The sequence below is a fragment of the Patiria miniata genome, unplaced genomic scaffold, assembly GCF_015706575.1.
Source record: "Patiria miniata isolate m_02_andy unplaced genomic scaffold, ASM1570657v1 HiC_scaffold_10, whole genome shotgun sequence".
NCBI lineage: Eukaryota > Metazoa > Echinodermata > Asteroidea > Valvatida > Asterinidae > Patiria > Patiria miniata.
Window position 1 is genome coordinate 14,557,943 of NW_024037048.1, and position 13,762 is coordinate 14,571,704.

The following is a 13,762-nucleotide window of genomic DNA, read 5'->3' on the forward strand; positions in this document are numbered from 1 at the left end:
CACTTCCCATAGACTCTTGCACTTCCTAGCCGTAGCCACGTCTATGGAAAGCGGCCGAGGTCACTTCCCATAGACTCCTGTACTTCCTAGCCCTAGCCACGTCTATGGAAAGCGGCCGAGGTCACTTCCCATAGACTCCTGTACTTCCTAGCCGTAGCCACGTCTATGGAAAGCGGCCGAGGTCACTTCCCATAGACTCCTGTACTTCCTAGCCCTAGCCACGTCTATGGAAAGCGGCCGAGGTCACTTCCCATAGACTCCTGTACTTCCTAGCCCTAGCCACGTCTATGGAAAGCGGCCGAGGTCACTTCCCATAGACTCCTGTACTTCCTAGCCGTAGCCACGTCTATGGAAAGCGGCCGAGGTCACTTCCCATAGATTCCTGTACTTCCTAGCCGTAGCCACGTCTATGGAAAGCGGCTGAGGTCACTTCCCATAGACTCCTGTACTTCCTAGCCGTAGCCACGTCTATGGAAAGCGGCTGAGGTCACTTCCCATAGACTCCTGTACTTCCTAGCCGTAGCCACATCATTTGGAATTCACTGAATCTGGGGAACTTTTCAAGAGTTCTAAGTTGTATAATGCCTCCTTTTAAATACCAACAGACCGGTAATTTCTCATTTGGTAGAATCAAAGGGAAGACATATTCTTAGTTGTTTCAAGAAAGAAAACACCAGACTGCCAAGGCTTACAAAAGAACTAACAATTAAGAGATCTCGTCTATGGAAATACATAGCTTAATATGATGGAATTTAAAAAAAAAAAAAAATACACAATTGACATTATGCTGATATACATAGGACCACTCTCCAGAGGGCGCTATTCAATGTATCTGTTCACTGTACACAGAGTTCCATTGTGAGTAACCAGTATTGTAGTACTCATACTGATAGAAATGACTCATACTCAGACAAAGTACTCATACTCATACTTGTCATGCCAGAATATGCGTACTCGTACTAGTACTCAAGGCAAAGTACTCGTATTTGTATTTGAATTCATGATGACGAAGTACTTCAATGTGTCCTTGTGCCCATGGCAACGTACTCGTACTCAAACTCATGATGACAAAGTACTTGTACGTGTACTCATTGCGAAGAACTCACGCTCATACTCAACCACACGATGACAAAGTACAAACTGCAACACTATAAGTAACGCTACCACCTACCATGATTAAACCGGTTAGATAATTTCCACGTAGTTAGCTGGGAAGTATCCCGTGTGACCGTTTAACTCTCCATCGATCCAATTCTCGTCGATCTTACTGACGATGCTGATGATGTCGCCCTCCTGAAACCCCAGTTCGCCCTCGTTTTCTGCCTCAAAGTCGTACAGTGCCTTGCAGCGTTCCTTCGTTGCCGTTACAGGTACTGAGATATTGGAAAAAAATATCACAAAATCAATTGAAAAATAGCAAATTTATTCAGTTTGTACAAATTTGCAACGTACCAGTTACAACTAATATACATCACATGACAGTTGACAGATCGTTAGTTGGTGACCTGTTTTTACTGAGCAACATTTTCTGTCCGGTTTGAAAGCCTATAGGTTGCAAACCAGCGAATAAACTGCCATAAACCTCAGTGATAAATACCTGGACTTCTAAAGATCAGGACAAATACTCACACGTCTCTCAAGGTGCTTGAGGCACAGATCAAATTAAAGCTTATTTCATCATCTTTCATTTCATCAAGTTTCGGTGGGTAATCCAATGAGTTTTGGGGGAAAATTCCATCCAAAGATGATCACCCCTGAAAGTAGTCCTGAAGTCCATCGCCATTTTGAAAAACGATGCCTATGCTCCATTGCAAAATAGAGCAAATTTAGGGCCTACTGGTAATTTCATCCAAACTTCGTCCTCATCACGGCATGGACCCTTCTGTTTTTTTACAAACCCTCGGCTTACAAAATGCTCCAATACATGTAGCAAACAAATTGAGGGCATTCAAATGGTGATTTGGCCAGGGAAGGCAATTTGGGGCCTATTTACTGGCCTGCAACCTTAAGCAAACTGTGTGCTGAGCTGGAGCATGAGATCCCTGTTGACTTACCTGGTGCGTTGTAATCCACTGTTGACGGGTACGCGTCGGTGTCGTCTCCGTCACTGGAGTCTCTCTTCGTGGAGTAAGAGTTGAAAGTACTTCTGGGTTTGCGTTCTGATTTGGGTCGACTGCCTGCCTCCTCAACCCTGGAAAACATCACAGAACATTGAGAAGGATGGTAACTGACAAGTTTGGGTATTATAGTCAGTCAGTCACAAGGCCATCGCAAGGCCATCACAAGGCCATCACAAGTCATCACAAGTCATCACAAGTCATCACAAGTCATCACAAGTCAATCACAAGTCATCACAAGTCAATGACAAGTCATCACAAGTCAATGACAAGTCCATCACAAGTCAATCACAAGTCATCACAAGTCAATCACAAGTCAATCACAAGTCATCACAAGGCCATCACAAGGCCATCACAAGTCAATCACAAGTCAATCACAAGTCATCACAAGTCATCACAAGTCAATGACAAGTCAATCACAAGTCAGTCACAAGGCCATCACAAGTCCATCCCAAGTCCATCACAAGTCATCACAAGTCCATCACAAGTCAATCACAAGTCAATGACAAGTCCATCACAAGTCAATCACAAGTCAATGACAAGTCCATCACAAGTCCAGCACAAGTAAAGTCATCACAAGTCAAGGGTGTAGGTGGGGATGTGGGGTGTAGGTTGGGGTGTGGTTGATCTGTCGCAAATGGAAGAGTTTGAGAAAAGGGATATTTCAAGTCCAAATTTTAGCCAAGGAAACTAATTCTGGTTAAAATAAGAGCATTTTGAAACTTCACTTTCAAAATCGAACACTTTACTACACGAGAACAAAGAAATGTCTCCACAAGGATACAAATTTTAGAAGGTGTGTGGGTGGGGATGGGGATGGAGGGATGGGGGGATGGGGTGGGTGGGGTGTATGTTCTGGACCTCTGATGTTAGGGTTGTTTTCTTTCTGATTTAAGTTTCACAAATCCGTTGACGAGAAGCATCGATTTAGAAAAAAGTAACCCCTCCTTCTCTTCGTTTTTTTTTTTGATTATCAAAAATGGACACTTGTTGTGAGTTGGGGGGGGGGCAGATTTCCCCTGTTGGCATACCTTTCATTGAGTGTTGAGAGAAGGCTTTCCAAGACCTCCGCAGACTGTTTGTGGTATTCTAGCTGAGCCTCGGCTAACGCTTGAAGCTGTAACACCTGCTCAACCTGTTAAAGAAAACCAATCAACTAGTCCGTAAATCTCTGTTCATCAACATCTTACTCCAGAAATAGTTGGATGGATTTGCTACCAACTCAAATAGGCCCATTTATCAGACTTGCAACAGGAAATTTGATACCTTACCATGTCTATTAACCATGTTTATTGAATCAAAATGAAGCACAATACGCCATAGCTACTTTTGAGAAATAGGAAAGTTTTTCCTTTTTATTTCAAAGGGCCCCATGACATGAATTTTATTTGGGAACATAATTTGTACAACTTTCTACTCCCCTTTAAATGTATGAAAACTATTTCACATCCATTTTTGGATAAATGTATTGAAAAGTGTACTTTTTAAACATTTATATTGTCCATGCTTTTCCTGACAAATGAGGGCGCTGTTGCTGTGATGTAATTTCAGGAAGACACTGTTCAGTTTAGGTGTTTTCTGTTCAAATTGTGAACCCAAAATTTGCTCATTGAAAACATTTGTGAGAAACTTAGCTCAGTGGCTTACTGCCATGTACTGACAAAACAAAAAAAATCACCAAAGAAACTTTACAACATCATAATATCCCAAATTTTGGTGCTGAATATAACATTGAAGTTTCCGCCTAAAATGACATCACACTTTTGCTCATGAATATGAAAATTCTCACTGGCATAAAAACCAAAACGGCACCTAAGTACCCTTAAAAATTGCAAAATGATAACTGAAAATTATGAGGTTAAATTCGGACACAAAGGTACATTTTCAAGGATTGCATTTAAAAAATTACATTAAATGGCCATTTAAAGAAAATCTTACACAACAGAAATAAATAGGAAACCGTCAATCTCTTCACCCATACAATGTCGGTATAAATTATTCTTCCATGGTTGAACTGAAAGAAATATCAAAATAAATGTGAAGAAATATAAAGTGAAAAGTTGTTCTTGAGACTCAATGAGTGGTATCTGATTGAGTAGTAAGATGCTCTAGTGCATCTTGGCTCATCTTTGCTCCGATTTGTCAGGTACTTACATCACTCTCAAGGAGGTTCCTCATCCCGTTCTCAGCAAGCTCCTGAGATTCGTGAAACTTCTCTTCTGCAAATTGGATTTCTTCTTCAGGAATTGTGCTTCCTGCAACACAAACAAAAACAAGATTGATGAGAACAAAAGTCAGACATATTGGCTCAGAATTATCCAAGATGCCAGTATTTTCCTGGTGTGGAAATGAAGTATAATTCCTGCATCATGCAAGCATGCATTAACCCTAACAGAACTCAACCCATCAAACCCCAACGGCATGTTTAGTGGGAATCTGTCAGGATGGGTACAGTACCCTTAAACTGACAGTCTTTTACATTGGGTTGGCACACCTCCAGAATCAAAGACAGAAATATGTGTCAGCAGTTTCCCATATGGTGTTGGAATTTGCCAGGATGGGTATGGTTCCTGGTACATCATACTAGGGAGTTAGAGTTAATCCATCACCATGTACACAATGAGTCATAAAGAAAGTGACCAAATTAGAAACATATTTCAAAAACTATGTGGCTCGCTCTGTTTAATAAAAATAGGGGTAAAGTACTTGTTATTGACTAGTAACTGTGAAAATTTCACGTAATTTGCATACTCTATTCCCAAGTAATGACTATTTTGATACAATGATCCAAAATTCAGTTGTCCACCACTGATCATTTATCATTCTACAAACAAATAAATACCCATTAAATACCATGAAACATAAACGCTTTCCCACCTCCATGAATGAATGGAAAAACGGACAAAAACGGACAAAATGGCGGGCGGAAGTGATTCAACAACTGCTTCACGAACGAACAAATCATACACAAACATTTCTTCCATGAAATGCTGTTATTATCCTCGTCCAAGATGTTTAGATTGTTTAAAACGTGGCCCATGTACGCCAACTTCCGTGAAATCGATCGTAAGTTCACTGCGTGGCCGCGCAATAGGTTTGTTGCGTAAGTCCTACGCATGGCGTAAGTTACGCACTGTTTTTTGTGAAATCAGCTGCAGAACAAAGTTCCGTATTTATTACAACTCACACATATTTAAAACTTAGACTTTCTCAATTTTGTCTTCGGAAAAAGTCACTTTTTACACTTTTCTGAGTTTGAGTCCACACAAAAATGATTTGGGTCAATTTCTTTTCATCATCAATGCAATTGAATATTGACCAACAAAATGAGCAAACAGGCTCATTAATATGTATGAGATGTAATGAATATTCATGATACCTCCATATATACAAATTCATGTTATTTCTGACAGAATCAACTACAACCGACATTAACTCTTTGCCAGTAATTGTCCTTCTTTAGTAGACACGATAATTTACAACAGTTACAAATTACATTCTAAAACTTGTAACACAATATGTCTTTTGATGTTAAAACTAAAAGCACTCTTAAAGTTTACCATTTTGGGGTCAATCTGATCATCTTCCAAAGCAATTTTCTTTTCTTTTTGAATATTGTTGAGGTTTTATTGATAACATAAATTGTCGTATTTCATCACCCAGTAAAACAGACATTTTTGGTCTTTGGACTGTTGCTTGATTTGGATGTGCTTAAAATAAACTGAAAAAAATGAAATGAAAACGGAATGATAATCTCGAATCAAGAAAACATAGCAGCTGGCTTAAACATGCAGGCAAAGTGAAAATGCTGGTTACGTTTGTTCTATGACATGCTGTTAGTGTTCCAAGCAGGATGTTTAAAAACAAAACATGCAAGTTTCATGAGGACGTTCCCGTGAAATGCCAAACAAAATAAAGGAAGTAACATGCACAAGCTAGCATCAAAACCAAAACATAACAAAAACTGCAAAATGAAAAAGTGAACTCTAATCCAGTTTTGATTTTCAAAAAAAAATGACTACCGAGCTTTAGAAATCTGGGATAATATATTTCAAAATAGCGGTGTTTGGTATAGCAACGTTCCACTGTATATGAGAATGTAATTTCCAGTAACCCTGCTTAACCCTTCTGTTAGTGAGCATAAGCCATGTCTGAATGACGTGGCTACGACTTACACTAGCCCACATGGGAAGTGGCTTCATCTGCTTCCATAGGTGCAACTAATGTATTAGCCGTAGCCACTTCATTCTGACGTGGCTTTACGCTTTTTCCTTTTGCCTTCATTTTCGACTCTGCACCCACAGCGAAATCTACAAATATATAGCACTACTGCCTACTCTATAGCCCAGACTGCTGGCCAAATTTGATACGCTTTAGGCTGACAATCCATGTGTCCGTTTTTGACGTGCGTATTGCGTTTTGCATACCAGTTGCGTATCCGCGATGCGTACTCTGAAAATCCACGAGTACGTATTTCTCGGCACACTTGACCGACGTAAAAGCTCATATTCCCACAATGACTGGTCTTAACGCAGTAGGGATAGCGCAATGCGCAATACAGGTACATGGACCTATGTATGAATGCACATTGCTTATCAAACAACTGATTTTTACACATCAGGCAGTGCGCACTACGCATGACGGACACACAGATTTTTGGCCTTATACTGTATTTTCTGAATCCTCCATTAATTCTGATCTATTTCACCACAATATTTTCTACGAAATGCTACGCTACAAAATCGGTGTTGACATACCACCTGCTGCTGAGAGGAACCGACGAAAACGTTTTTACGGGTACATGGAAAGTAAAAATAGAAACATGATGTCATCATAGGATAATAGACCAATGGGCTCTTCGCACAAGTACCCCCTCAACGGTAAGAAAGGGAGAGTTGGGGTCGGAGAGACGACTGGGAGAGACATTTGAACGCATTGCCAACGACGCCTGACGCCACAGGAAGACGCTATGGCTTTGTGCATATTGGGAATGAAAGTAGTCAGGGTACCATGCGCTATACGTAGTGTGTCCTATCCACTGGACTATTGAAAGTGATCAAATAGCTCCCTCTCCTGTTTGCGCATGGAGACCATTAATCTAAACAGCCGTTGGATTCCTTTGTATTCAGTTTGGTCGTTTTTTATCCCGGAGGCTGTCTAGACCAATCCTGAAGGGGTAGACGTTTATTAGGGACATGTAACTGATTAACTAACTAAAACACACTTTTATAAGATGGAATTTTGCGTCGGGGTGATATAAATCAAATTAGGTTTTGCCCTTCACTGACGTTTAAACACTGTATACTCAGTGTGTTACCCACTGAGTATACAGTGTTTAAACGTCGTGGAAGGGCAATTAACCTAATTTGATTTAAAACACACTTCAAAATAGAACGTCATGATAGTACGATACACGTACAGGCTTTCAAGCAGACCCAGGTGAAGAAGTAGGAGAAAAGTAAGGTCAAAATTTACAAAAACCAACAGGACAAAAGTCGGATTTTGGAGGACAGACTCAGGATAAAAGTAGGACTGTAGTGGGCTTTCTGGGGTAGTTTTCGTTGATGCTCGCCCATGTCCACAGCATCATAAGCCTCATTTGGCATGTTCTGTACTCACAACACTTGTGCTCCATCCTCAACTAAGCTCTTGGAAGTACAGTTGCAGTACTCCTGCGCCCAAGCCCTTCATTGTGTGATTTGACAGTGTGTAACACTGCCATGAAAGTTTTCAATGAGATTAAATTTCTTCGGAGTTGTGGGACAAAAAAATAGAAAAAAGTTGGAATTTCAAGAAAAAGTAGGAAAAATTTGAGCACGGTAAAAAAAAAAATCTAGGAAAAGTATGAATACTTAAAAGCCTGCACGTACATGTGGACTGAGGTTAATCTATTACATGGACATTTATCACAGTTGTAAATCTTAAGCATCTAGCATTCTACATACACACATTCACAATATTGTTGTAGGGAAAGTACAAGGTAATATTGTGCATTAACAAAGGTCAACAACACTATCTATTCTCATTTTTGAAACTCACAGACAATTTCGCTTATTGTTAGTTCAAACTTGTACTGAGCTATGGATGTACACTATGGGTGCTAAGCACAATAAGGGACCACTCATGACGAGTCTAGGAACTAGACTATGACGTACCCACCAAACCTGCTAATGCTGATGAGTATGTAGATGATGCACAGTGAAAAATGAAAGTAAAACATTAATACAGTGAGTGGTAAAAAAAAAAATGATGTTGAAATCAAAGGTGTTGAAAATTCCTTCACAGCGACGTCAATTTACAGGATTTCATGATTAAACTCTTCTATTAGAGACAGTTAGGCCTATCGATCAAAGTAACAAAGTTCAGTTCCCGATGACAATATCCACTTTTGGAAACAATATTTGGCAGATCATATTTGCCGCTGAGTGAATATGGTTGACACACAAAGTTCAAACTTTTTCTCGACTGTCTAAACTAAGTCCTCAAAAAATCTAAACCACAATTGAAGGCTTACAAGGAACACTATTTTAAATGCAATTTTTGTTTTTATTCTTTTAGTGCAAACAAATATTATACGCATTATACAGTATGTCCAAAAGAAATGTCCGTCTGACTATTTTTTTTTAAAATACAAAACCATGAAGTCCATTTTGAAAAAGTTTGATTGTGCAGATACTCCCTATCTTGGCCTCAATCCCGATGAGTTTCATTTAATTTCAGTCACGCATCACTGCACACTTGTCAATTGATCACAACAACATTTTGGGACACTGTGACCAAGTTCCTTGCCTTAATGAATTTCAGTGCTGTGTTATGTAAGCTGTGTAAAATCCTGCATGTTGTGAAAAGGGCTGCAATTGGGATTGGAATCATTTGCCTGGCTATCAGTCATCATGGCAAGACCTCAGTTTAATGCTCAAGGGCAAATGATTCTAATCCCAAACCTCATCCGCCTTTTTTTCACAGACACATTTTTGGGACAAACTCTATGACAATTAATAATGATAAATTTAGTGTCAGGTTAACAATAAGTCAATAACACTTTGGAAGCCTGACAGTTATTTTTGTTTTAGTTATGATTTTAGTAATGTAAGATGATTTGATATGATGAAGTTGAGATAATCTGTCGCCTACCTTTTGCTTGCTTCTTCTTTTTGTAGTCAAAGTCAAGACGTCGCCCCTGTAACTTCTTCCGATGGTGCTGTAGAAATGACACATTGGGGAGAAAGTTAATGTACTGTTTGACAAGATACATTTGCACATTGCTGTAAGGCTCCTTATATAAACTATGGGTCAAAGTGTGACAATTTTCAAGTTCCTGTTATCTCTGAATGTTGTCATTTGCCGTGCAAGTATCATTAAGAATGACTTCAACAATTTGTTGGGTAGGTTGTCTGCTTCACATAATCACTCTTGGTGGACGACTGCATTAACCCTAACCTTCCCAAATCCTCCAAAATCCTCTTTGCAAAATGAAGGATTTTGCAGGATTGAGGCTGTTTAATTGGCAAAAATGTGTGGCTGATTTTGCAGGATGCAGTGTGTCAAGGTCTTGGGCCGGGCCTTGTGTTTGTTTATGCTCAGCTGTGCATAAATTATACTTGAAGTCCTCCGCACTGCTTCAGGATGTCACTGGCTCTGCCTCAACATATTGACAGTGATTGCTGGAGGATTTTGTAGGATTGAGGCAGTGATCATTCTTCCACGGATCACATTCAAGAAATAACGGAGGATTTTGCAGGATTGAGGCTGCATGCAATTTTGACATGGAGGCAGTTGGAGGATTTTGCAGCATCATCACAAAAATGCCCAGGGAGTTAGGGTTAAGAATGACTTTAAACAATTTTGTATTCGTTGTGTAGGTAGTTTGCTATTCATAATCACTCTTGGAGGACGACTGCATTAACGAGTGCATCAGAATTATAAAATCACAGATGTCAGATGTAACAGGGACAGGAAAAAAGTGGACCCCAAATTTATCGAATGACCCAAAGTACACAGGCATAAGTTACAACCCAAATCAACCAGTAATCGTTCACTTGTCTTGTATCAATTTTTTTCCAGATTGGCCACAATTTGTGCTTGAATTTCCCCGCAGGTGGCTGTGCAACACAGTCCTGCTTCAATCAAAATCAACCAAATTCTGTCAGATTCTGTAAGATGGAACTCACGTTGATCTCTTTCAGATCTTTGTTCTTGAGATGATCCAGGGGATCCAGGAAGTTCTGTCTGACGTTCAGATCGAAGGCGCCCTCGACTTCAGAAAGTTGCCTCAGTGATTCTCCCATCTCGACCATCGCCATAGCTGTATCCAAAAAATAACCAAAACAATTTTTTTTTTTTTAATGATGCCTATAAAAAACATGTTTTTATTGTTCTGTTGTTTCCACCAAAACTAAACAGCTGTGCTAAGTATACCCTGGGAGCTGAGATCGTCTATGAAATGCATGGTCTATGAAATGCATTATTAGACCGAGTAAAAAAAAAAACGGTTTCCCGTCTGTTTTTTTTTTACCTCCACCATGAGGTATATGTTTTCATCGGCCTTGGTTTGTCTGTGAACAGGATAACTCAGGATAAATGCGGAGGCACTAGGCTCACGTGAATCGCGCACTCCGGACTCCTTCGACCAAAACATTTGTGAGCCTCGTCTTTAAGAACGTGTGCACGTAGCCGTGGCGCGACCTCAAAAATGGCTTCTAATTTTGTTCACCGGATTACGCTATATGAGAATGTATTTTCCAGTAACCCTGGTTAACCCTTCTGTTAGTGAGCATTAGCCATGTCTGAATGACATGGCTACGACTAACACTAGCCCACATGGGAAGTGGCTTCATCTGCTTCCATAGGTGCAACTAATGTATTAGCCGTAGCCACTTCATTCTGACGTGGCTTTATGCTTTTCCATTTTCCCTAATTTGTGCTTGAATTTCCCCGAACATGGCTGTGCAACACAGTCCTGATTCTATCAGAATCAACCAGATAATGGGTGATGTTAGATTTTGTAAGATGGAACTCACATTGATCTCCTTCAGATCTTTGTTCTTGAGATGATCCAGGGGATCCAAAAAGTTCTGTCTGACGTTCAGATCGAAGGCATCCTTGACTTCAGAAAGTTGCCTCAGCAATTCGCTCGACCATCGCCGTACCTGTATCCAAAAAAACAAAAGGCAAGATTTTATTGTTCTGATGTTTCCACCAAAATGAGAACAGCTGGGCTATGTATACCACGGGAGCTGGGATGGTCTATGAAATGCATTATTCAGCGGAAATATTTGAGAGAATTGTGCCTAAAGATGATACAAGCATGGCATTTGGCACACAGTCAGAGTATGTCTTATTAAAGGGCCAGCACAGATTTGTCCTTTGAAAAAATCTAGTTAACAAGCAATATTCAAAATTTTCAAAATGGCTGCCATTGGTCATTTTTCTACCTATAGTGGAATCTGGCGACCAGAATTAGCAGGTTTTTACTGCGGTGGTGTCTCGCACTCACACGCATACTGAACGTGTTCTTAAAGACGAGGCGCGCGTGCATTTTGGTATTCTTATTGGTTGAAGGAGCCTAGAGCACGCGCCCTACCTGAGTGCGACTCGCGCAAACATTGCGCCACCGCAGAAAATGGCTGCCATCGAATTTGTCTATATTTGTTCAAAGGACAAATCTGCGATGGCCCTATGGCCAAATATCTTTCTCGTGACATACTCTGACTGTGTGCAAAATGCCATGCTTGTATCATCAAAGGCACAATCCCATCGCCTATCTGCTGTACTAGTACATGTAGCTACAATATTGTTGGAAACAAATAAACAGACAACTGACAAATTTGCCAAATAAAGGGCGAGTAAAAAAAACGAAACACAAACGGCTGGACCAATTTTTGATTGAAGTTTTTCCTGTAGCACTTTCAAAATCTAGGATATGAAAGCCCAGTTATTAAACTTTCTTTTAGTACAAGAATCATTCAAATCACTCATGTACTTTTCAAGTTACGAAATTTTGAACACATCCGCCGTTTTAAAGTTCTGTCCACACATCACAAAAATAGGAAGTGTTCTTGCAGCAAAGTGATAACAATTCTCACAGGGATGCATGTGAATTGTTTTCATTTTATTGAAAGAACACTGACCTTTTTGTGATCCGTGGACAGAACTTTTAAAACAGCGTTTGTGTTGAAAATTAAGCAATTTGAAAAGTTCATGAGTGATGTGAATGATTCTTGTGCTAAAACAAAGCCCACTGATTGGGCCTTCATATCCTAGATTTGGAAAGTGCTACAGGCAAAACTTCATTCAAAAATTGGTCCTGCTATTTGGGTTTCATCTTTCTTGACTCACCTGTATATTGCAATGCATGCATTTATAAATAAAAAAAATTTAAAAATACAAAGTGGGTGCAAAAAAAGGCAGCGGGCAGCTACGAGAAACTGGTTTATTTCTTTACTTGGCCTTGCATATCTGAAGTGCTGGGCCCTACATAAATTACACAATACTCATGGTACTATGTTGGTGGATTGGAACACTGATTAGAGCACCTTTTTGAGAGCTTTATGATCAGTCTACCACAGAAGGAAAGAGAATACATCTTGAAGTTTGCTCACTAAACGTCGAATCTTCTCCTAATTCTCTGCCGTTCTTCAGCATGACTTCTCCCAGGAATCCTACGGGTTGTTGAGGCTTGGTTCCTCCCTTGTTCTGACCACGGACTTTGCTCATGGCTCTGGAGACTGTTCAGGAAAGACAATACGATTGATTAGGGTCAGCACACAAATAGAAGATCTATCTCTATTTGGTTTGTTTTGAAGTGAATACTTAGACCCGATTCAAACCGGTGTTCTACAGTCACCCCAAACGTAATTATTCCAAAGGTTACAATTAAAGGTAATATACGACATTTGCAAACACCAACAAACAAAACCACCAAATTATTATGAAATACTTTACTTGACTGTAGGTGAATGACAGTCTCAGACATCCTGTGAAATCATGGCACCTGGTGTGCTGTCATTTTTAAGAAAAGTGGAATTGTTGTATTGATTTCAAAAGATGGTCGGCCGACCATCATAGGAAGAAACTGATTTGTCCAAATAGTGTCCCAATTTACTCAATTTATTTAGTCCACTTTTTTTTGCAAGCGGTTACACATCCGTGAATGGATGCAAGCCAGCTAGTCTGGTTCCCTGAGCTCAGGGAACATCACAAGATCCGGCCCAAGACCTTGACACAGTGCATCCTCATAAATCAGGCACACATTTTTGCCATATAGCCTCAATCCTGCAAAAGCCTACATTTTGCAAATAGGATTTTGGAGGATTTGGGAAGGTTAGCGTCAATGATGTTCCAATTTTGGTTCTTACCTGGATTGGGCTGAAGGTATTCTATTGTCTTGTTCACCAAATCATCCACTGTGTGACCTGCCACGTCAATTTTCTAATGACTAAAAAATTCATTACCCAAAGACAATGAGAAGAATTCAATAAGCAAAAATAATGTCAAGCAATATTTACTAATACTAAATGTGTTAAAACTTTTTTCGCTATGGCAGGAGAGATTCATACCCTGGACTCCGTTGCGTGTACACAACAGAGTCCAACCTGGGCTAGGACTAGGGCTAAGTTACACTTACAGCAGACAGGGCTCTGGAG

The 13,762-nt window shown here is 40.0% G+C and overlaps 1 protein-coding gene across 1 annotated transcript; it reads right to left on the bottom strand.

Moving 5' to 3' along the window:
• Positions 1 to 514: 514 nt before the first annotated feature.
• Positions 515 to 13,511, bottom strand: LOC119738701 (endophilin-A1-like; the record flags this gene model as incomplete). Its single annotated transcript, XM_038213633.1, has 9 exons — positions 515 to 1,373; positions 2,055 to 2,191; positions 3,149 to 3,252; positions 4,272 to 4,372; positions 6,875 to 6,880; positions 9,252 to 9,318; positions 10,289 to 10,422; positions 12,719 to 12,844; positions 13,475 to 13,511. Coding segments are annotated over 9 exons (900 nt in total), but the record flags the coding sequence as incomplete, so codon positions are not given.
• Between the last annotated feature and the right edge of the window lie 251 nt (positions 13,512 to 13,762).